Below are 24,927 nucleotides of genomic sequence, written 5' to 3' on the forward strand. Positions count from 1 at the left end.
TCACGGGTTGCAAGGATATTTATATTTCTACAGACAGACTGACAGAAAGTGAGTGATATAATTTTGTTCAGCAAAATAATCAAGAAAAACCAACTAATCAAAATACAATATAATGATCCTATAGTTAAATTATTGAAGTGATGTTGTAAGCAAACTTTCTACTTCTTCAATATTTTATTTGAATTTTGACACCATTAATCAACTGATACAATGATGTGATCTCTTTGAACAACTTCGAATTCATCATTTCGACACTTGATATATTTGAACCGGCTTGATCTAAAACTGGCGGCTCGCAAGATCCTTCTCTAACACCACCCAGGTGAGAAGGCACCGCCAAAATTTTTAGGTGATGCCGCTTCTTTCGTCCGTGGCACGTGCACCACCGGGTAGGCAGTTTCTTTCAGTTCTTCAAGCCTTGCCATCATTTCTGCCAGTTTTGTAGGCATTGCCTCGCTCAGGTCGTTGCGTTCGGTCGGGTCATCTGCGCGTAGTAGAAGATATCGATGGTACAAAAACAAAGATATGAGGTGTAAAAATATTACACTAAGTTGATTTAATAATTCGCATGGGAATATTAATCACGCAGATCGGCTGTACACACGTCAATCGGATACAATATGCAACATATTAGCATAAGCGCTAGCGAGTGCTATGTTAAGCGCATTGTGTCTAATGAATTCGTAACTGCCTGGGAGGTGGACCAATATATTATAATATATAATTAAATTGAGGTATGTAATGTGTTTCTAACGTTATTTCTGGTTGTTGTATCTGGAACTTGATAGACCAAAAAGAAGAAAATAGCTATATTTCAATCGAACAAGCGTCATTGAGAAAAACATAGAAGCCCGGCAGCAAACGTCCGGAAATGGAACTGAAGCAGCCGATGAAAAGTGACATATACGGCATGGTGACGTACCTCTGCGTTCCATTAGTCCTATTTCAAATTGACCTACGATTTATGTCTGACACACATGCCAGAAAAAGTGATTGGTGTTTGCGGTCCTATAAGGTCCGCTTACAGCTCCCTGATTGGCTGGATCCTTTCTCTAATGTCTCATTATAGTAGTGATCACCTCACGGCACTGTGATTGGTTACCTTGTATCCTTGTCTTAGCCTCGTCCTGTAGTGTTCGCTGCCTGGTAATGTAGTTTCCCATTCCTGGATACCGTGGTGGTTACCAGTTATTTAAAGTATTTGCACCTTGTATGTCTTTCGATCCCAACGTACAAAGACAAAAACAGAAGGCCGCTTTCGCCAGAGAAACAATGCGTGTCTATTCGGCTTCGAATGCCAGCTAGTAACGATTGAGTTTTACGGTCGCTGGTGCGAACTTACCTTTCTTCTACAATACATTTGATCTAAACACAAACATTTTGAACAATATGAAATCTACCGACTGATAAATGATAGGGTTTGTGATCCATGTAACACTTATGCAATACGAGTGATCGTTTTCAATTTCCGAGCACGCACAGCTTGCGCGTGCAAATACAGCACTCTGATTGGTACTAATGCGAAAAGACCTACTGTATTATTCGCGATGTACAGTGGTTGGTACACCACAGTAGGCCCGCTGCTAGCTCGCCAAGGACCCATTGCTGAAGTGACGGATAGTAGGACAGCCGTTTGAGTTACATTCGTTCCCTTTTGGTTGGGAGAGCAGCAATGAATGTAATTATTAGCAGTGAGTACTCAAGATGAAAGAATTCATCTTCTCATTTCATTGCAGTATTTCAATCAATTTTCTTAACCCCGTACACTATTTCTGCGTCAAAATCGCAAACTTACTTAAATCAGCATGGCCCTGTACAATTCATCCTTTTTCCTGGTTTTAAATGCTATTGGTATTTCTCAAAACTGAATCGAAGTATCAGTAAATCTATCACATCAACATTTCTCCTGAAAATATTTATATTTACAACATCACTATTGAACGTCTCAATTAATGGTGACATTGGTCATAACGAAGACGATGTTCAAAATTTCGCCAGTGTCTTTTTAATACGGGAAATAAGGATCGTTCGAGTCATGATTTAGGTGCACGTACACTGTAACCATTGTTAATGTTATGCAATCGGTTCCACCAGACTTCTTTCCACATTGTACAGGATATCATAACCGGGCCAAACGGTTCCAAATTTACGCAAGGACTCGGAAATGCATACAGTATATGTGCTACCTATTACTGTGACATCAAAATATTACAATTAAAAGGGCGAATCGCTGAACATCAAACGTGCAGAGTAAAATAAAACAACCAAATTGAATGGCTTCATGTTTCTTGTGGATTTTAGGCCCTTGTCTTTGTCTTCACGTCGTGGCCGAACCAGTTGCTGACACCAGGAATGACTGGTTACTACAATGATTTCCAGGAAGTAACAGGACACTCTATTACGAAGCAGCGAACACTACAGAACGAGACCATGACAAGGACACAGGACACCTATATTTGTAATCACATTGCCGTGAGGTGATCACTACATGATAATGAGACCCAAGAGAAAGGGTCCAACCAATCAACGGGCTGTAACCGGACCACATAAAACCGCAAACATCAATCACTGTGGCCGAGACATATGTCTCGGACCTTACTTTTATGGAACAGGACGTCTAGATCTGATCAACAACCGATTTGAAAACTTACCACGCCTTTAAAACAGCTGCTGTATAAGGGTATTTGTTCGAACCTTTCCTTTTCCATGTTGACTAAACGTGGCTAGTTGCTGGATCCTTTTTATCATTGATACATATTTCAATTTTCTACAAGCACAGGCTCCAATCAGAACTACACTTCAGCTTACTATAACACTGATGTCTTATATAACTTATTTCAACTTACGACCCTGCAGATTTCTAGTCGAACGTAACAGGTTGTTCGTCTAAATGTAAACAAAAAACTATCACAATGGTTTGGAATGTAAAAAAACACCGCTATTCTGTCCTTATGCAACAGTATTTAACCATGAAAGACATCATTTGCAGGTACTAGAGTAAGCCCCAAGTCTTACCTATTATATTAAACAGCCTGGTGAAGGCTTTATAAATGCGGCCATTTTCTATGCCTCCTAGGCAATCGTTTTCGGGAGGAGGCACCCAATCACCTTAAAAAAGAAGTATGTTCGTCAATTAAACAGGTCAACAAAACCATGTATTCATTAGCTTTATAATGTCATATCGTAAATGCGATAGTTAAATGACTCTATCATAGGATTTTTAGAATATGATTCACATTATATTCAGCTGCGGTAATATTGCAAATTTATGACAGCAATTCACATCAAATAAAGTGAACAAAAGTAAACACTATAGTATATCATCATTTATCAGTACAGGTATGCATTACATTCTGGGTGGTTATGCAAAGTCCTGCTTAATTTTCATCATAAAACACTAAGATTATCCACTAGCTCAAGGAGAAAATGGCGCCTCAATTCTATGGTACAGGGATTCAAATAATGACGGCTCCCTTATTTACACAATTGATGGTTTTGTAATGCTATGTGAAAATATGATGAGATCTTAAGATTTCGATAGAAGCAATTTTTCACGATTACAAAACTTAATTTGAAGGCAAATTTATGTGAAAAGACCATATAGGGCATAGGCGTGTGTCAATTCCCGATAACGAGAGAAATTCACTTACTTGGGTTACCGGCCTTTCCGTGTATTAGTTTATAATCACCTACCCTGAAATATGACGAAACAATGAATGTAAGATATCGTAATTTGAAACCTATTGTAACATCTCAGATTATCGAAGAAATGTTTTCAGATGAGCCGGCGAACTCAATTCTCTTCGAGATATCTATATGAGTCGGCACTTTTTAAAGCAGTGAGGTGTATTAAAATGAAATATTAAATGGTCAGACGATAATGTTTTTCCGCTGCTGTCAGTTGTCCTTGTTTGGCATTCTTCTTTTTGAATTGACACAAATTGGCGGAGGATGATTCTATCAGGCTATGTATAAAAGTCAAATTCAGCAAGAAAATGTGTACTAAAATACAGATATCCTTACTGGAAAAGATATATCATTCATGTTAAACTAGCTAAGGGACGTCTTTTTTACAAAACGAAGGCTATATGGGAAACAATCGCCGTATACTGATGCCAAAGATTATTTGTTGTAAATGTTGACGTTTCTAGTGAGAAGCAATATTTGGGCTTGTTGTGTTCTTAAAGGGGAAGTTCACCAAGGATGATTTTACATATGTGGTATCTCTGTGGTCATTTACCCCAGAAAAGCAATTTTCACCATTTATAACTCGCCCGATTTTCTACGAAAATGATAAAAATAGTACAGGAAGTTGCCCATGTAATTTGAATCATGGGGAAAAAGCCCCAAGCTTGGAGCTTTCATCATGTGATATGGAAGGGACCATCTTCGGATGGGTATGCCCTCCACATTGTCCACTCACAGTTGTACAGTAGTAAACAGCAACACAAAATCTGACAGTGGACAGTTTATTATAAGTGATTCACCGTTTATGCAAGGATACTCAGTATAAACAAAAGTTATGTTAATACGCACAGCCTGGTTTGAGCCTGGGTGAGTGGACAATGCCATACCCATGGGAAAATGGTGCCTTCCATATCACATTATGCAAGCTCCAAGCTTGGCGCTTTTTCCCATGATTCAAATTACATGGGCAACTTCCTGTACTATTTCTATCGGTTTTTGTAAAAATCGTGCAAGTTATAAATGGCGAAAATAGCTTTTCTGGGGTAAGTGACCACAAAGCTAGCACATATGTAAAAATTATCCTTGGTGAACTTCCCCTTTAATCAAACTCCACAGAATGATAACACGCGTGCGAGGTTAACATTGTACGGACGTGCGTACAACAAAACGCATTCAGAGGAGCGTATCAACTCTTTCTCTTTTGTAGTCCCTCTTGTCCTCCACATCCATATGTCATGTCCTCCACATTCATATCTCAAATAGTACAACTAGACAATTCATCAGAATATAACCCGAACGTCACAGAGCGAAAGGATTTGTTATTAAGTGGAGGCGTATAAGGTAAAATGTGTGGCACAGATACGAAATAACATTGTGAGTTTCCACAAGAGGAAATACACTGTTTGACAAACGCCTCCATTTCTCTGTAAGATGATTTCACAATTAACAATGTAATTTATATAAGTATTGAAAGAAGATTACAAAATGCAAACCGAAAAAAAAACGGTGAAAGAAGGGAATTACAGCTTGGAATAACGCTTGTAGATAGAGGTCTAACTTAAAAGAAACATGATTGAATTATCGTTTGAAATCTTTGTTCTTACCTGATTGCTTGATATGGGGGATCTTCTTCTACGTCAATGTTGTAAACAAATTCTGTACGAGGAGATGGGTCGCCTTTGGATATTGTGTCCCAAACATTAACACCGTCCATGCTTTGGTCTGAAACGAAGTATTAACATAAAAGTTGAGGAGCAAACAAACAAGTAGGTGAGCAAAATAACAAAAAAACAACAACAAAATAACGAGGAACTGTACAATTTCCATCTTATCTCTTCCAATCACAAATAAACGACACCTTGAAATGTGCAAGTTTTCTAAAAGTAATCGCCTTGTAAATGACAACTTTGACAATGTTTACCTGATTCGCCGCCAGCCACGTGCACCAAAGTTGGAAACCAGTCAACGATATGTATCATCCTGGAAGAATACATGATCAAAAATTAACATCAGACTTTCAACTTGCAATTGTCCCTAACGGCTCATGATCAAAAGTAAACATCAGATTTTTCACTTGGAATTGTCCCTAACTATGTGGTGACAGAATCATTGAAATTCAAGAAGTTTACATTTGACAGGTATTTAATAATCTACAGTTATAATTACTGTCTATCTGTTTATCTGTTTGCCCACATCTTTGTCAAACGTTATGCTTTCTGTCGGTCTGTCTGTCTGTCTGCTTGTGTGCTTTATGTATGTATGTATGTATGTATGTATGTATGTATGTATGTATGTATGTATGTATGTATGTATGTATGTATGTATGTATGTATGTATGTAGGTAGGCAGGCAGGTAGGCAGGCAGGTAGGTAGGTAGGTAGGTAGGTAGGTAGGTATTTGGTTGTATATTCTTATGTATTTACATATTTACCCATTGTTTACATAGCCAGTCTTCTCTAGCATTGGGCCATGAACAAAATTAACAACCCGCGTGCCTCCTTCCCATAAGGTCTTTTTCGAACCACGTAATGGCCAGTTGTTTCCATCTTTTCCTTCAGCTGTTGGTCCGCCGTTCTAAAACAAAACGATACAAAAATAAACAAAATACACATATGACCTTTGCTATCTCAAATTTGGCGTGTCCCTATTCTAATCCAAACACACTGAAATGCATTTATTAATTTCACAATTATGCATTCAGCATTAAAAATAGATCATTAACCTTCAGACTTTCGGAAAAGGTACCACTTAAGTGTCATGTTGACAGGCAACATTTGTACAAGTCCTCGAAAGGGTGTTTGGCGCCAACTGCGATTATAGTTTGACGATCGACAGTTCAAATTATGCAATCTTTGATGCGCTTTGCTTGTTTGCTTATTACATTTTTCATTCGTGTTCTGACACCTAGCTACAGTTTTAGTTAATCTTGATACTAGTATTTTGGCAGTTATTCTCAAATTCCATTCATCTATTTAACCAACTATATGTAAATCTATCTCAGCAGGCCTTTCCTTCTCATATTGTACGTACATCTGACAGGAATATCAACAAAGTGTTATTCCATAACCCATGTTCCTTGAAAGCCTCGACTACAACAGCTACTGTGTCATCCATGGCTGTCGACATTCCTTAAATTAATACAAAAGAAGTACATGTGAGACATTTATTAGTGAACACGGAAATTGTTGGCACGATCCCCTGGAAAAGATTAACAAACGTCTAAGGATCTGGGCAGTTTACAGGAGAGTTAAGAGGACTAATACCATTGTGTTATAGGTCATCTTCTTGTAAAGGGATATGAATGATTTCACATCATTTGAAAACAGAGTCCTTCCAATGAAAGTTTACAGGGATATATTATCACATTCACGCTTTTGCGAATACACGTAAATAAATCACAAAGTGTATAGTTAAATGCAACAGCAAAAAAAAAGCGTGAAACACTGTTCCTCTGCTTTTAGAATTCTCCTATGTCATTGTCGGCCGTACTTACACTGAACACACTTTTTGTTAGTAAAAAACGGAGGAATGAACCTGGAAAGGGCATATTTGTGAATAAAATATCAATTTTACAAAGTACGTGTCTTTCAGTGCTACCATCAACACTATCAGAAGAACCACCCCTTTCTTTGAAAGCATCATACTATGTCAGATCATGATCATGATGGTCATTAACATCATTCATACACCATGGTCATTATTTTCATCGTCTCTGATGCGAACGTACACTATTCAATTTAATTCCAAGCTTCATGGGGCTCACGCACTTGCACAAAGTGACTAAAGGGAAAAGTTCCTCAGATATATTTAAGTAGGATAAAGGTCACCTAATTCTAAGGTCATAAAAAACAGTTCAAAACGAGTTGTTTAATGCATACTATTACCCCCAGTATCGAATCATGAGGTCTATGAAGTTACTGAGAGAGAAAGAAATGGGTTGTGGGTCATTTGATATCATCTGAATATTTAAGATATAATTTTGTGCTGCTTTTGAACATTATGCATTATGCTTTTAAACATTATGCAACTAAACATTATGCAACAGAAACATTATGCACCAGTTCCTGTAGTTCCTGATATGTGTTAAGTCAATGTTCATCCAAGGGAACTAGAAAATTTAACGGTCGAATACGTACCATAACTAAAGAAAGCAAACCTGTTTGTTGATAATGAGGAGGGGTGGGTGAGAATTTGTACAAGAAATGCCAGACGAAATCAACTTCCTTAGAAGCGTTGTTCATATTGTTTCTGGCGATGCCCTTACCAAGCTTAATTCTTCGTCCCATATTGCTCACAAAATAGAACTTTTCAAGGTACTTGTCTGGCACCTATAATAATGGTAGAGAAAAGAATTACAGTCATAAAGCAACGATCTCAAACAATACAAGCACTCATTACGGGTTTGCATTGCAGTACTGAACTTACCTCATTCACATAATTAAACAATTTAAATCTTTGCTGGTTTTACCTCTCTATTTATGGATACAAAAGAGATCTCAGACACCACTGTGCCATGCTAAGGAGCATCTTCGAGTAGTTTTGTGAAGGATGTGACCCTCGAAAGAGTGGTATTGTATGTACATAATTCTAACACAATCTTCTTTATTGTTGCTTTCCAGGTGATATACTCGATACGCTAAACCTGAACAGATCGCAAAAATGAAATATACACATGGAAAGGGGCATCTGACTCGCATTAGAAAATTGTTTATGATAAACAATGTACCTGAAATGGTCCGTGCACGCTTTGCAATGACAGATACATAAACATCGGTTCATTCTTGTCGTGATTGGCCACGTAGTTTGCAGCTTTCTCTGCAAAAAGTTCCTATGGGGTCAAAGTAAATAAAAAAACATCATATATAACTTGTGCACAGATTCTCCTAATGAAAGATGGCTGTACATATTTTAATGTATTAGTCAATACCAAGGACATTTGCTTGTCATGCTCCGAAGAGCATGTCGAAACGCAAAGTGATAGGTTTATATATCTTTACGAACTGTGCTAAACTCATGCTCTTTTAATAGGTAAATTCTTGTCCTTATATGCTCAAGGTAACAAGTCGTTGCATGGGCCACATTGAGAAAGGTTTTCAGAACTATATTCTAGCCAGCAGAATTTTGAAATAAGATCAAGGTACGTATAAGGTGTATTATTTTATAGCTTTGTCAGTATTAATGAATTTTTGACGGCACCTATAACCCAGCATAAGCATTTAGGTGGAAGAGAACTTAATTGGTACATTGAAAAAGTCATATACATTGCAACAAACCAAATGAGGGGTGCGAATATTAAGAGATGAATTTATCCATTTTTATCTGTCGGCGACAAAAGCAAGTGGACAATACGGTTAGTCACTGCGACGTGACAGTGAGACATGACTGCCGACGTTTACATATAATACAATTAATCGGCTGTCCACAACAAGCATAACAGATTCACCAGAAATAAGGTATAAAAAACAAAACAAAACAAAATATGCAATTAAGGGGGATTTATTATAGTTTATATCGTTGTAGAATTTTTGATAACAAGCTCTACCCATGGAATTTTGAAGACCTTCTAATCGTACTTGTTAAGCCACTTCGAGAATGTTATGCATCAACTGGAAAAAATTGTCAATTATTGTACTAGAAATCCTCCCATCTGGTTTTCGAGCATCGTTTCATCACAGCATTACATGTCCACAATGCCACGCAAAGATTAACGATAGGAAGTTTCAAGTTACAAACTATGTATTTCGTGGAGTCGACAAGACTATGAAAGCTTATGGCAGCGACACAAAGAAAACAAAACGCATATCAGCTATGGTGACAAGCAGACACTTTCGATGACTCCTGTGCTATCAATTGCACATAACGATGGCCAATGATGTAAGGTCTTGTTCAACTCCACGTATCACCTCGGGACAATGAAGATCAAAGAAGATACCGCTGAAATTTGAAATGTAAACTCGTTCCCGATACGGCCGTGCGCCATCCTGTTTGCCTTTTTTCTTCCCGGAATGAGACCTCAGTTGGTAGAGCATCCGAACTGAATTCGGGGGACGTGGGTTCAAGTCCTGCATGGGTCATTTTTTCGAGCCCAAAAAATTTGCTGTGCAAAGACACTCAGACGTAGTTGAGTGTTTTTAGTTCGTCCGTGGGGACTTATAGATTGGGTCATGTCCGTGCGTGCGTGCGTGCGTCCGTTCACGCAGATATCTCAGACATGCCATGGTCAATTTCTTTCAAACTTTGCACAATGATAGTACCCTACACCATACAGATGCACGTCGATTTGTTTTACAACGCGATCAAATTTAGCTATGTTAGAGGACTTTTTAGTTTAGACTTCCATAGACTCCAATGTATAAGGCAGTTCTGCATAGAATCCCAATGTGCGAGTATAAGGCCAAGTAAAATAAAAATTTAGTTTCTCATCGTATTCATATTGCAAAAAGGATGCAGTGACCCAGTTTTTAGCCCCACGGATGAAGTCCACGGGGCTTATAGATTGGGTCATGTCCCATTATTTTGACAAAATGTCACATGACCTCAGTGACCTTTGACCTCAAATATACATATTTGTCCATAACTCAGTAACCAAAAGTACTACACCCTTCATATATGGTATGATGGATGCCTTATGATGCCACATATTGTACCTCATTAATTATGTGCATATCTAATTTTGAACGAGCCAATAGAGCTAGAGGTTTGATTTTTGGTATATAGGGATAATTTAGCAATACAATTTTTTTGACAACATATCACGTGACCTCGGTGACCTTTGACCTCAAATACACATATTTGTCCATAACTCAGTAACCAAAAGTGCTACACCCTTCATATATGGTATGATGGGACACCTTATGATGCCACATATTGTACCTCATTAATTATGTGCATATATAATTTTGAGCGAGCCAATAGAGCTAGAGGTCTGATTTTTGGTATATGGGGATAACTTAGCAATACAGTTTTTAAATGTCACGTGACCTTGGTGACCTTTGACCTGAAATATACATATTTGTCTATAGCTCAGTAACCACAAGTGATACACCATATGTTATGATGGGACACCTTATGACATCTCATATTGTACCTCATTAATTATGCGCATATCTAATTTCGAGCGAGCCAACAGAGCTAGAGGCCTGATTTTTGGTATATAGGGATATTTTAGCAATACAATTTTTTTGACAAAATATCACGTGACCTCAATGACCTTTGACCTGAAATATACATATTTGTCCATAAATTAGTAACCAACAGTGGTACACCCTTCATATTTGGTATGATGGAAGACCTTATGGCGCCACATACTGTACCTCACTAATTATGCGCATATCTAATTCTGAGCCGGGCAATAGAGCTGGATGTCTGATTTTTGGTATATAGGGATAGCTATAGGATAGAACTTTTTTGACCAAATGTCATGTGACCTGTATGTCCTTTTACCTAAAATATACGTTTATGTTGACTCAATAAATAAGTAACCACAAGTGCTATTTCCTTTATTTTTAGTAGGATGGAAGACCTTATGACAACACAAGCTTTACCTCATTAATTATGCACATATCTAATTCTGGGCAAGGGAATAGAGCTAGAGGTCTTATTTTGGCATATAGGGATTAATAAGCAATACAATTTTTTTTTCAAAATGTCACGTGACCTTGATGACCTTTTACCTTGATTATACATATATATGCATAACTCAGTAACCACAAGTTCTATACCCTCTAATTTTGATAGGATATTAGATCTTAAGATGTCACATCTTGTACCTCATTTATTATGCGCATATGTATTTCTTGGCTGGCCAATACAGCTAGAGGTCTGATCTTTTTTCCCGATTTAGAACCATAACTTAGACATGCCTCATGTGTTTCAAATTGGAGCAACGACATAGACCTATGTGCCCACAGATCTCAACATATACACTCGCAGCGATACTTCTTAATGACATTTCCCTGCCCCATCAACACTAATACTCCTATTACAAGTGGGGACTATGTCATTGTCAATGACTTGTTCAATTTAGTTTCTACATTAAATTTCCATGCTAAGCAAAACTGGGGAACCTGTAATATATATATATATATATATATATATATATATATATATATATATATATATATATATATATATATATATATATATATATATATATATATATATATATATATATACTGTTAAAACAAGGTTACACCAGAGCCAGACTTGCCTCTACATTCAAAGGCTTTTTTGGTTGATAAATGCAATATCTCTCTTTGACAAATAATTGCTGATGGCATCAGTGGCATTAGGTCTTAGTTAGTGACCACTACCTATCTGACTTACTGATTGATATATGGCGGGTGCCACATGTGGGGCAGGATGCGCTTACTATTTCCGAAACACCTGACATCACTTCTTGGTCTTTTGGCCAGAGGCCCATATATCTTTCTTTCATGAATTTGACTTTGTTAGTGTACCGTCTATTTACAGTCTGTTCTGTGCTGTTTTGTGTCTATGTTTACAACTATTGTCTTAGGAATTCTGACCTAGTGTTATTGGATTATGGATTAGTGTGATTGCTTACATATATATATATATATATATATATATATATATATATATATATATATATATATATATATATATATATATATCCTAGTTTTCCAAACAAGAAGGTCACTTTCTAAATGTAAGCTTACTTTTAGTCGCAACAGTATTTACATACAGAAAGTGGCGTTCAAAATGATCCTCATACGCAACTAGGCGAGTTTGTTTGGCAGGGATGACACCAATACACATGAAGTGGTGCCTATGCTTTGCAAGTGTATTTGAACCCTCCCTATTTTGGGGGGATTGTACTTTTGCTACAGACAGTATGTGTTTTCTAAGCACACACAGTAGACACAAGACGGTCTCTGAGACACTCTCAAAGCCCCTCACTGCAGCTGGCTGTGCATTTGTATTGCCTGGCTAAGCAAGAGCCGGCTGAGTTGGTGAAGGCTCGTGCTTATTAAGCCAGAGTAACAGGCTGTACCAGCTCACAAAGAACGAACAGGGCTATGCAATATGTACTAGGCGAGGGGCCAGGCTATGAGCGAGTCCAGACACTAGCTGAGTGTGACTTGCTAGCTCTGCGTGGCGCACGGTTGTGTCATAATATTCCAAATTGGCCGAGAGATATTGATATTTCACGCTCACGAAACGTTAGCGTCGTTGGACGTGATAAATCAAGCTTCGACTCCTCTTTCTTTGGACTATAACAATACTGACGAAATATCAGCACGGTATGGACAACGTGGTCTCATCGTTTACAAATTTAAAAATTCACCCTGTAACTATGTTTCTCACAGAGGTATTCTGCGTACTACACCACGTTCTATTGTATATCAAGCATTTGTAATGTTGGGCTGTCATTATCATTTTCATTTATTCATGGTGTGTTTTAAAACAAAAAAATTGTAGCTTGTCACTCAACGGAAAGTGATAATTTACACTTATATATCTTTTCTTACGTCGGTATAAATCAAAGTATTGTATCTCATCTTATGCAAGCATCTTAAGCAAAAGCCAGGAAGCTCGATGATTCAAGAAAAATAAACAACATATTAATGACATCCAATGGTTCTAATGTTAGAAATCATTGTACAAATTTTAGAACCGTTTTGTCGCAGTTAATGACTTTTGTATCGAAAAAATCTAGAAGGCATGAATGCTAAAGGTTAAATTGAAATAAAAACAAGTTGGTTTTGTAACGGGGATGAGCTACAACTGTAATCGGTAGTTTTTTATAAATATTTCTATGCCATGTATCAAATGCAGTTTCTTGCTGTCTCTCAACAATGAATGTTTGGCGACAAAGCCCGCATAAATAAATACTTGTAATAATCGAATTTAAGTCGACACTGAAAGTAAATTGTCATGACACAAATGCTCGGTAAACATACACATGGTGTGTGCAAGATGTACACGGGACATTTCGACATGATGTATGGAGAAGAAGAACAAAATACTGTCACAATTATCAAAGTTAATACAACTGCTGCCCTGCTACTGCTTACAGGCATAGTGAAACTGTCACTGCCTATCGACAGAGACAGTGATAGCTGTAACTCTGATGTAGATGAAGAGTTTCAGTCAAATGACGCCCATGAAAGTGAATCATATTTGTACACAAGATCAGGCCAGAGAGCAAGACATGGAAGACCGAGAGACTTGACACTAAGTATATCGCTAGTTTTTGAATTCTTGCATACTAAATAAACAAGTATTAAAGAAAAAAGATGGTTTCACATTTTCTACCAATCAAACAATGAAAAATCACTGTTTTCCCCGAAAATCACTTAAAACCAGTATGTGAAACCATCATTGCAAGTACATGCAGTGAATGAAATTTTCACATTCTCATCGTACAATAACACAAAAGTAAAACTGTTAACAGAAAGGACTCCATTTTAAAAGAAAAAAAGCCATCACTGACTAAATGGAATTATTTTCATAAATTTGTCATTATTCCTTCCAATTGTCTATTAATTAATATGTTTACTTGATAGAATGTTTTAACCTTCAAGTATTGTCGACTTTGATAAAAGTTTTTTTTTTTCTGTAGCATCTGAGTCATATATGTCTTGTACTTTTGAAACAAATGCTCGGTAGAGTACCGTGCCGAGCCTTTTACTATTTGGCACTTCAGGAATTAAAATTTGCATACTCTCACAGGATTATCATTTAGAGTGCTCTTCAGCAGATGCCGTGCGGACCTGGCCAGAGTTTGGTTTACTAAGGCCATCGCTTCTTCAATTACTGATACATTTTAAGTCGTTTGAGGTACTTGTGCAGGGCATTTGTTGACAGAGTGACAGGCCACTTTTTTTCGGAAATGTTGGCATTTTTCTGACTTAGAAGACAGAGATGCAAGAACAATACAAAATTGTTTGACTTGTAAGTCGAAAGAAAATGACGTCCCTAAAACATTCATAATGACAGACAGTATAAAATGCGCAACTTTCAAAAGTCGCACATTCCGATAACCATGCCAGAAATATGATATCTTTTTACATAAAAAACAAATGACTGATATATGTACAGCCTACAGGGCACCCCAATCTATGATGAGAGGCGAATTATATACCTCATAAGGAAATAAAACAGCTGTCAGACAAAAATTGGCTTCTGGTTCCGGTGCAGTGCCTTTTTATACCTTGCCGAGCTTTGCCGAGGTTATATCGGCAGCTCTAGCTGCCGATTCGATTGCGGATTTCAACCTTCGTCATAAAATCAAAGCTATTGTTACTAATGTCTTTACAATATATAAAGTATGTAAGATTTATATTCTTGAAGGTATTAAAATATGTGTTATAATAATATGTTGTACTTTAGATAAATGATAAAAGGTTTAAAACGGATGAAAATCTGCCAATTAGGCTATGGCTATTTATTATGCATTTTCAGTTATTGGATGTACATGTTCAGAACATTTGTTGGCAGTCTGACTTGACATTAATAACCAAAATGTCAGCATGAAACATTTGTAACTTTTCAACACTTGAAAGTTTAACCATGGCTGAAAATAGCATTAAAGACATCCATATGACAGACAGTATTACCATGCCAAAAATCTGGCCTTGCTTTGTATGAAGCATTGTGAGCGCAACGTTTTGTCAGTTGCGACCATCATTATATCAACATCTGGTAGTCAATATCTTGTTTCGAAAATGAGGATGTATATATATATATATATATATAATTTTCCGATTCAATATATATCTTAAAAAGTTGTTACTCTGTACCAAGATCGAATGTACATTTAACATTTGATATGCAATCCAAGTCTGCATGTAAACTTTCGAGCTGTATCCAAGTCGACACTGAATGTACAATATCCATCAAGGCTGAATAGAAAATTTTGCAGCCGTATCGAGCTGTATCCAAGTGGAAAATCTATGCATGTATGTGTATCCCCGTTACGAAATAAGTCACATGATTTGATCTTCCCTCCCATCCTTGATTGCTGGTATCAGCCACAGTGCAATGAGAACACACAGCTACTGCGAGGAGTGGTGCTTATGCAGGCAGAAACTCGGTCTAAGGGAATTAGTTCTTCTTGCCAGTAACGAAGACGACGAAGTTGGTCTTTCCACATGATAGTGTATATTATTTGTTTTTACATTTGGCGCCTCGTACAAGCTGGTGCAGAAGACAACTAATCTTTTCACGCCCGGATGTATGCCACTGACAAAGACCGTTATCTATAGCAATTCTTTTACTTTTTACTGTCTATGGTTTGTATAGAAACTTATTTTGAAAGTTATGGAGTAGGAACTGTTTTTATCGTCTTGTTTTCGTGAAAATTACAAGAAAATTAAAAGCATTCTTTTTCCCGTGTAGTAATCACGGGTAATCGAAAATCTTGATTTCAGGTGTCGGTAATTATTACGATGTGTATTTTGCAAGAAATGGCTTCTAATTTTCTTCTTTGTAATCAACGAGAACGGTTTTAAGCTTAATGAAGGTGCAATGAATGAACAACATTTCTTGGCGCGTATTATCCAAGCCGGACAATAGCCCTAATTTTTTTCATTTAAGTATGTTGAAATACAAATAATTTAACTTTTAGCACAAATTCAATATGAACAGTATGCAAACTTGAAGTTATTCATAAGCGGACAAATTCGGTACATAACAATACCATAAGTTTGGGAAATTGAAAGAAACTAAGCTGAATAAAATTTTGGAGCACAAATATAAATTTAAAGCAGCATGAAAAAGAGGAACGAAATTAACTTTTTAGCGAATGCTCACCGCAGAATAGACTCCATCTTGGTCAAAGTCAGGCGTAAAATCTTCTCGTAAGTCCAAGAACTTACCTACAAATATAGATATGATCACATATGATGGTGTTTAAAAGAGTTATGCTGCAATACTACTTCGATTAACAGACAGGAACTGAAAATTCTCACGTGTATATTGCATGTGTGTATGTTTAAACTATGCAACAATTTTGAAACCTCATTTAAAGTGATATGATCGATATCATCAATAATAATCACCACACATTAATTACAAAGGTCATTAAGTATACAAATATGAGATTATACCGTACCTATTTCTTTGACTGATGTCATTGTCTCAGCACTTAATAATAAGTGTAATTGCATTTGGTCAGGCTTCATAGTACAGGCTTTACCAGGCTTTATATGCTAAAGTGTGCAAGCTCATTTGATATGCCAATTATAAATTGGATGACACAAAAATGCAAATATCTTTCACTAATATAACACAATTGTCTATTCATAGCAAGTTACATAAACGTTTTTAGACTACTACCACTCTCAGTAAAGTTAGTTAAATATGAAAATTAGTAACTTGCTGAAGTTAATATGCTAAACAACCTTAATTGATATCTTATATCATAGTTAATATCATAGTTTCTTCAGTTTACATAGCAAGTTACATCGACTTTGATCAAGTTAATCAAGATTTAACATAAATCAAAAAGTTCATCGAATAAGTAATTATAGTTGGATATTCTAGGAAATCAAACCGACTTTTGGTTATATTATATCACATTGTCAACGATGAAAATAGCACGTACGATATACTCATAATAAGGAAAGTTTGGTTAACATGCAAATTAGTGATTAGCATAAAAATGCTAAATGGCTTCATTAATGTTATATCGTAGTATTTTCAATGTGCATACCACATTTTGTCAACTTTGATTTAGCCAATCGAGATATATGTCTCTAATTAGGAAAGGTCGTTGAATATGAAAATTAGTATATGTTTTAGAAAACCTAAATTAACATTTGCTTATTATAGCTTCTTCCACTTTCAGAGCAAGTTTCGTCAAGTATCCCTAACAGGAAAAGTTCGTTAAATATGCAAAGTAGTAAAAGGTGAAGTAATATGCATAATGAATTTAAATCATGTTGGTTGATTAAGTATCTTTAATGTATTGACTTTGATCAAGTCATTTCAGATACATATCCCTAATTAGAAAACTTATTTCAATATGCAACTTAGTGATAAGTTTATCTTAAAGTTTTAAAACAACTTTCATGACTGTTATATCAGTGTATCTCAAATATATATAGCAAGTTTCGTCAACTTTAATCATTCCAACGCAAATATATGTCCCTAATTTGGAAAGTTCGTTCATTATGCAATTTTTTGATAAGCTGAAGTGAAAATGCTTTATGACTTCCTTTATTGTTTTAAACTTGTATGATCAAAGTACATAGCATTTTTCGCCGACATTAATCTAGTTATTCCAGGTAAATATCCCTAATTTAAGTTCATTGAATATGCATATTAGGATTTGACTGAAATACAAATTCTGAATGACTTTCAATTATGTCGTATCATAGTATCTGCAATGTAAGCTTATATAGCAAGTTTCGTCAACTTTGTTCAATCCAATCAAGATATATATCCCTAGTTAGGAAAGTTCATCAAATATGGAAATAAGGAAACCAATTGGCTGAAATAAACATACTTAATGAAGTTTAAAAATGTTGTATTGTAGTATATTCAATGTTCATAGCAGTTCAGACATATACACCAATAATAAAAGTTCTTAAATATGCAAATTATGAATAAGTTTAAGCAAACAATGCTTAATTACCTTTAATAAGATTGTATCATAGAATCTTCAATATACATAACAAATTATATCAGTTTAAATCGAGAGAATTTAGAATAGATATATAATCAGATATAATACCCCGTTGTGTCCTTTATGGCGACTATCCTTGTGAGACCAAGAGTTTAGCATACCTCATCCAATTCTGTGTTGCCGTTCTGAAAGTATGTTTTTTCCTAAAATTATTAACTTTGCAAATGAGTATGAAATATTCAAACCACATCCACCAAAAACAGATCAAATCTAGCCATTTTAAACAAAAATCTAGTTGCCTGCTTTGATTATAATCCGATCAGCAATTCTTGATATATCGTGGCCACACCGATGGCCAGACAGACAGACAGACAGACAGACAGACAGACAGACACACAGACAGACACACAGACATCGATGCAACATAAATTCATATCTGTGAACACTTGAGCTTAAAACGATTGATTATAAAATATCCATCTGACCAGTTTTCTTCTTATAAAAAGCACTGGGAAAGTTAATTTGGCATACAATTTTAGCAATACAGTGAAGCAATTGAAACAACGATGACAAGATTGTTTTAACGCTACATGATATGTTCAAACACTTTCAACACAATTTTTGAACGGAGCTATGTGGATTTTATACATTTAGTGTTAATTTGCAAATATATATATATATATATATATATATATATATATATATATATATATATTATATATATATATATATATATATATATATATATATATATATATGTATATTAATATATATATATATATATATATATAATATTATATATATATATATATATATATAATATATATATATATCGAACACCACTGTAGTTGAACACACGTTAAACACTGAAAGGTATTTAAAATTTGAACAGATTGAAAGGGGATGTTACACATTTGAACATAGCGTGCGCAATCAAATTATATTATTTAAACTGTTTATATATGCAGAAAAGCTGATTGAAGCTTTTGTGCTTTCTCTAAATACCTTCCACCTATAAATCTATGTCAAGTCCAATGTTTATCAAAATAAAAATTCGGAATTTATTGAAGTTTCATTGATGATGTGGTTTGCACGCGAATGACTCTTCTTGCAATTTCGTTTTGTTGTGTACATATGATAGAATATTTTAAGAGCAAAACCCTAAATGCCAGCTTTGTCTCGGAAAATGCATAAGGCGTATTATGACTGAACCATCCGATTTGATACGGCAGCTATTCCAGTGCAAGTTGACAGTTTCGATGAGTATTCATATGATCAGAGGCGCACGTGGAGCTTTATCGATGGTAGGTGCCTTATGACACATGTATCCCAGTATTGTACATTACACAACGGCACGTACATGTGCACTAACAACTTTCCTATAGCCGTATACCTTCTATAGGGGGAGGTTAATGAGCAATGACGTCATTTTTAAAGAGCGCCAGCCATCGGCTCATGCGGACAGGTTTTACTTGTCTTGGAATCACGCTCGATTCTGAATCAACAAGTGGCTGAAAACGTTCTGCGCATGCGCAAATCGCAAAACAAAAAGACAACCTTGTAAACAGTGAAAACCCGGTGGGATTCTGTCATTTTTTCGTAAGTTACATATTTTTGAAAATCGCTCTCAAAAATTTGTGATTTTCGGAAGTTTTCTTGGCATTTTTTCTGTCCGTTTTAGAGGACCTGGAGAATATGAATGAGATTTTTCATGTGGAAAACGCTAGTCTTCCCAGTGACCTGAATACATCACCTAACATTTCACCCACAACCAAGTCAGGAAAGCGACTGTAAATGTATGGAACGGTTTTTTATGCATAGCCTATTTTCCGTCTTTTGACAAATAGGATTGGCTTGTTTGACCTCGAAAATGGAGAAGGTGAGCGGTGATAGACCCTCTGGGGAGTAGCATATCTCGCTGCTGTCACGTTTATGCCGTGTGTGTGGCACACAAGACCTAAAAAGCCTGCAAATGTCAACTTATATGCCAATGAACTCATGAAGGTGTGCCAGTGCCACCACAATGTTGATCACGTCCGTCCAGGCCTTTCCGACACCCCCATGGCAGTACTTACGTACGCGTATGGGCAATCGTCGGCATACGACCACAAAATTACCTCTGAAAACTGTTTCACGCTGCACAATTCGATGACCCCTGCTGGGAAGTAGTTATCCGACTGATGCAGTCTTTTTGTTGAGGCCATCCGTTTGTTCTCTATTGCCTTTATCAATGGGACAACGCGAAATGTTTTGCCGTCGCTAGCCATTGTTTACGTATTGATTTTGAAATTCGCTGGATATTGCGGGGTCAAGTCAGGTCGTAAGCCATGTGCGCATGAGTACAAAATTTACCCAGCAGCATCGGCGAAAAGTTATATGGCCATAGGGCTCTATGGGGAAAGTTATTTGTGATATGCCAGGGGTTGTAAAATTCAGTCACACTCGGGGAACGACCGCCTGATGTGTCCGACCCATCCACACGATAAAAAAAACAGATAGGAACTGAATATGCTCACGTGTTTTACAACAGTTTCATAAATAGTAGTACACTTCACAGACAATGAGATATATGTTATCACTATATGTAGCAGATTTTTTTCAACTTCGCAGTTCTCTCAGAGTATAATCACTAATTACAAAACTTGATTTATTATGCAAATGAGCTGTTCATTAACTTGACACTGCTCAATGCTTTATGGGACAATTAGATACCCATCAGATCAACATTTGTAGCAAGTTTTATTTAATTTAATGCTGTAATTTCAGAGTAATGTCACTAATTACAAAGTTCATTAAATATGCAAATAAACCCTAAATTAACTTGACACTGTTCAATGATTCATAGCACAATTAAATATTTATCAAATCAATATCTGTAGCACGTTTCACAAAATTTTGGTGCCGAAATTACAAAGCTTATTAAATTTGCAAATGAACCCTTAATTAACTTTACACTACTAAATGCTTTACAACACAGTAAGATATCTGTCTTATCAGTATGTGCAGCAGTTTTCATCACATTTGATGCAGTTATTTCGGAGTTATATGACTAATTATGAGACTTCATAAAATATGCAAATGAGCAAATTATTTACTTGACACTGTTCAATGCTTATCAGTACAATTGGATATTTATCGGATCAACATCTGTAGCAAGTTTTATCAAATTTAACGCTGTAATTTTGGAGTAATATCACTAATTACAAAGTATATTAAATATGCAAATGAACCTTAATTAACTTCACACAACTAAATGCTCTACACCACGATTAGATATCTGTCGGATGAATATCTGCAGCAGATTTCATCACATTTGTTGAAGTTATTTTGGAGTTATATCACTAATTACAAAACTTCATAAAATATGCAAATGACCTATTTGTTAACTTGACACTGCTAAATGCTTCTCAGTACAATTAGATATAAATCTAAACAATATCTGTACCTAATTTCACTAACTTGGGTGCCGTAATTTCAGAGTTATATACCTAATTACAAAGTTCATTAAATATGCAAATGAACCCTTAATTAATTTCACATTACTAAATGCTTTACACTACAGTTAGATATAAGTCGGATCAGTATCTGCAGCAGATTTCATCACATTTGGTGAAGTTATATCGGAGTTATATGACTAATTACAAACCTTCATAAAATATGCAAATGAGCTATTTATTAACTGGACACTGCCTAATGCTTCTAAGTACAATTAGATATATATCAGATTAATATTTGTTGCAAGTATCATCAAGTTTGGTGCAGGAATTTCAGAGTTATCTCACTAATAACAAAAGTTCATTAAATATGCAAATGAGAAGATAATTGACATGACACTCACAGTATCATCATAATGTTCTTAGATTGTCATCTGTGAAAAGTTTCATGCAATTTTGTGCAGTATTTCTTGATATATGTCTACACTGTCATTACCGTCTCCATAGGGAAACCATTGTACGGAAAAAAACGATATTGCATAACTTCATTAATATGCAAGCCACACTAACCAAAATCTAATCAGTTCTTGCAAGTAGCATATGGTACCTGTGTACCAAATCTGACTTGAATCCGTTCAGGTGTTTTTGAGTTATCGTGTAAACAGACACACACACACACACACACACACACACACACACACACACACACACACACGCACACACACGGACAGACAGACAGACATCGCTATGACATTAGCCCACGTGTTTACACACGTGCGATAAAAAATAGCGCGACTTCCGTTTTGATGCAAGACGGGACCCATAAGACACGGCGCAAACGTTTTTGACATAAACACGATTTTGAACACAATAATAAACATTTCACATTCAGGGTGGTTTCATAATCGTAAATCCATTTTGTTCTATTTTCCTTAGACTAAATATGACAAAAATATTGTATCCTTCAGTTATTAGCAATTTAAAATGATTATAGCAAACATACACGATGTATTTTCTCTTGAAGTACATTGCAAAGCATCAAGGTGTTTCTGTTTGACAAACAGGATACAAGAGGAAAGATATGATCTAACACAGTTATGAAAAAAACAGAAATATTGCAATTTCTCCTTATTTTAATTTGATATTTTATTCTTTGTTTCATAAGTTTTTTCTTTTTTCTGTTTTGCTGAGCTTTTGGACACTTTCTACACTTGGATTTTGAACATTTTATGCTAAAATATTTTAACGTCGCTATGTTTGTACTTAAGGTTTTAATTGTAATCGTTCAAATTTGAGGACAGGTAACTACATCCTGCCGCCTTTTCTTAGCTCTTATAACATTGCATGAATGCGCAGCTATGATCCTATTTGTAATTATTTCATGACTTGCACTGACATCGATACTCTTTGAATCTGATATATTATATAGAAGTTTACGCAAATGTTAACTAACCTAAGTTGCTTTTCTTACAGCATACACTTACCGTTTTTGTGGGTGTAATAGTCTCCACCGGCAGTATAGAAACCGTAGAAGTGGTCAAAGCCTCTTCTATTTGGTGTATACTCATTTTTGCAATAGCCTAAGTCCCATCTAAAATGAAACGTAAAAATATATTTGCTTTGTAATTTTATCATTTGTACACGGCGTGCTCATATTTGTAGATATCAGCTATCCGGGAATCAAGTCTGTCTATCTATCTATCTATCTATCTATCTATCTATCTATCTATCTATCTATCTATCTATCTATCTATCTATCTATCTATCTATCTGTCTGTCTGTCTGTCTGTCTCTGTGCTAACTTTGGCTACATCTTTCTTTGCTTAGTATGTTATCTCCAAAATGTTAATATGGTATCAACCGCTGCACTTACTTCCCAACCATGTACGTCGAATATCCCAGGTCCTTCAGTTCCTGAGGTAGGATGGTAAAGTCAAGCGATAGTCCATTGGGGGTCCATTTATCCATCACCTCCGCCTGTTGAAATAGCAGACGCTATTGCTGTGGCATAAGTCTTGAACCCTTAACATTTTTCAAAACGCACAAACAAAGCAATAAGCTGAATCGAGTGGCTATAATCTCGACAGTTTAGCGAATCTTCATGTAAACATGATGTGAAATAAGGGCTATGAAAGTCTGTTAAGTTTGTGATTGGATGCACCACATTAATTAAGTGTCCGCATGACGCGCGCAATAGCTCTAATACTTTGAGCCCTAGAAGGATGTAGTCATGAAAAACAGCCGCCGCATTTATTATATGTCCCTTTGAATAGTATTCTGTCGGCAACACATTCAATTAACTGCGTCACACAGTTCTATCAAACTATGATAGCACACGAAAGTACAGCGCGATCATACCTGAAATCCGTTGTGGTAGGCAAATACCCCGACATCAGACATGCCTCGTGACCTCGGTAAACGAAACACGAGTTTATGTTAAAGTGGGACTCACACTTAGTAACATTTTTAAAGCACATTTTTTTAATGCAACGGTCGATATTTGACGAGGCGACTGCGCGCGGATCGCGAGATATCGATAAAAACATGTCTTCAAAAAAGTAAAAGTTTGAATTCCGATGGCCCAGCTAAATTCAGCTTCCGAACATCGAACGTTCGGCACTAAGGCATTGTCAACTAAGCTATGGAGTACGAGTCTACGCTGACACTGCTGTACGCCACAGTACCACTGGCGTCGGTGATCGGTCATGGCCTGTGTGTGAAAGCTGAGTCTTACTTACTTGGTGTATAAACGAAAAACAATTTTTGCTGATTCCACCAGAATTGGCAAAGGTGACTAGCACAGTTACGTGCGGTTGATACATAGCGGTCGCCGATTGATATGCATGGCCGCATGTCACGCGCGCATAGCACGCGCGCGGCGTACTGTGTGGCAGACGACAAAATGTAGTCATCGGAGGCGGCTAATATTTGACATGTAAAAACTGATGTTTATGTGGTATTGGTTAGAAATATAATACAACAGATTTAGAATAATGAAAACGACCAAAACTAAGGAGAAGTTTTTTAAAAACTTACCTGAGGTAAAGGCATAATGCTGTATATAAAGTCTTTGCAGTGGGAAGTAAATTAATTGCGTCATTCGAACTTATTGTAGACTCCCTAGAATATCGTCAATCAGCACAACAACAAACCTTCGGGGGATTTCGAGTCAAAATTAGAACGATCGTAAAACTTCGGGATGTGAAAAAT

At 36.3% G+C, this 24,927-nt stretch overlaps 1 protein-coding gene across 1 annotated transcript; it reads right to left on the reverse strand.

Annotated features, from left to right (window-relative positions):
* LOC139129283 (arylsulfatase B-like) lies at positions 1 to 24,121 on the reverse strand. Its single transcript, XM_070694925.1, has 13 exons — positions 24,076 to 24,121; positions 23,591 to 23,694; positions 23,202 to 23,308; positions 16,468 to 16,532; positions 8,414 to 8,515; positions 7,952 to 8,015; positions 6,718 to 6,815; positions 6,119 to 6,261; positions 5,609 to 5,667; positions 5,292 to 5,409; positions 3,651 to 3,694; positions 3,016 to 3,108; positions 1 to 484 (listed from the first exon to the last, which is right to left on the reverse strand). Exons 1-13 carry the CDS (start codon positions 24,115 to 24,117, stop codon positions 309 to 311), a joined length of 1,215 nt encoding a protein of 404 aa, XP_070551026.1. The 5' UTR covers positions 24,118 to 24,121; the 3' UTR covers positions 1 to 308.
* Positions 24,122 to 24,927: the final 806 nt, after the last annotated feature.

The sequence above is a fragment of the Ptychodera flava genome, chromosome 1 (assembly GCF_041260155.1).
Source record: "Ptychodera flava strain L36383 chromosome 1, AS_Pfla_20210202, whole genome shotgun sequence".
Taxonomy (NCBI): Eukaryota; Metazoa; Hemichordata; class Enteropneusta; family Ptychoderidae; genus Ptychodera; species Ptychodera flava.

Bases quoted from the DNA above. Each gene is read 5' to 3' on its own strand.
- LOC139129283 (XM_070694925.1), bottom strand. From the start codon at position 24,117: ATGTCTGATGTCGGGGTATTTGCCTACCACAACGGATTTCAG. The intron at 23,695-24,075 runs GTATGATCGCGC...CTATTTCAACAG, and splicing joins CCTACCACAACGGATTTCAG to GCGGAGGTGATGGATAAATG. The intron at 3,695-5,291 runs GTAAGAACAAAG...GTCATATTTCAG, and splicing joins CCCCCATATCAAGCAATCAG to GGTAGGTGATTATAAACTAA.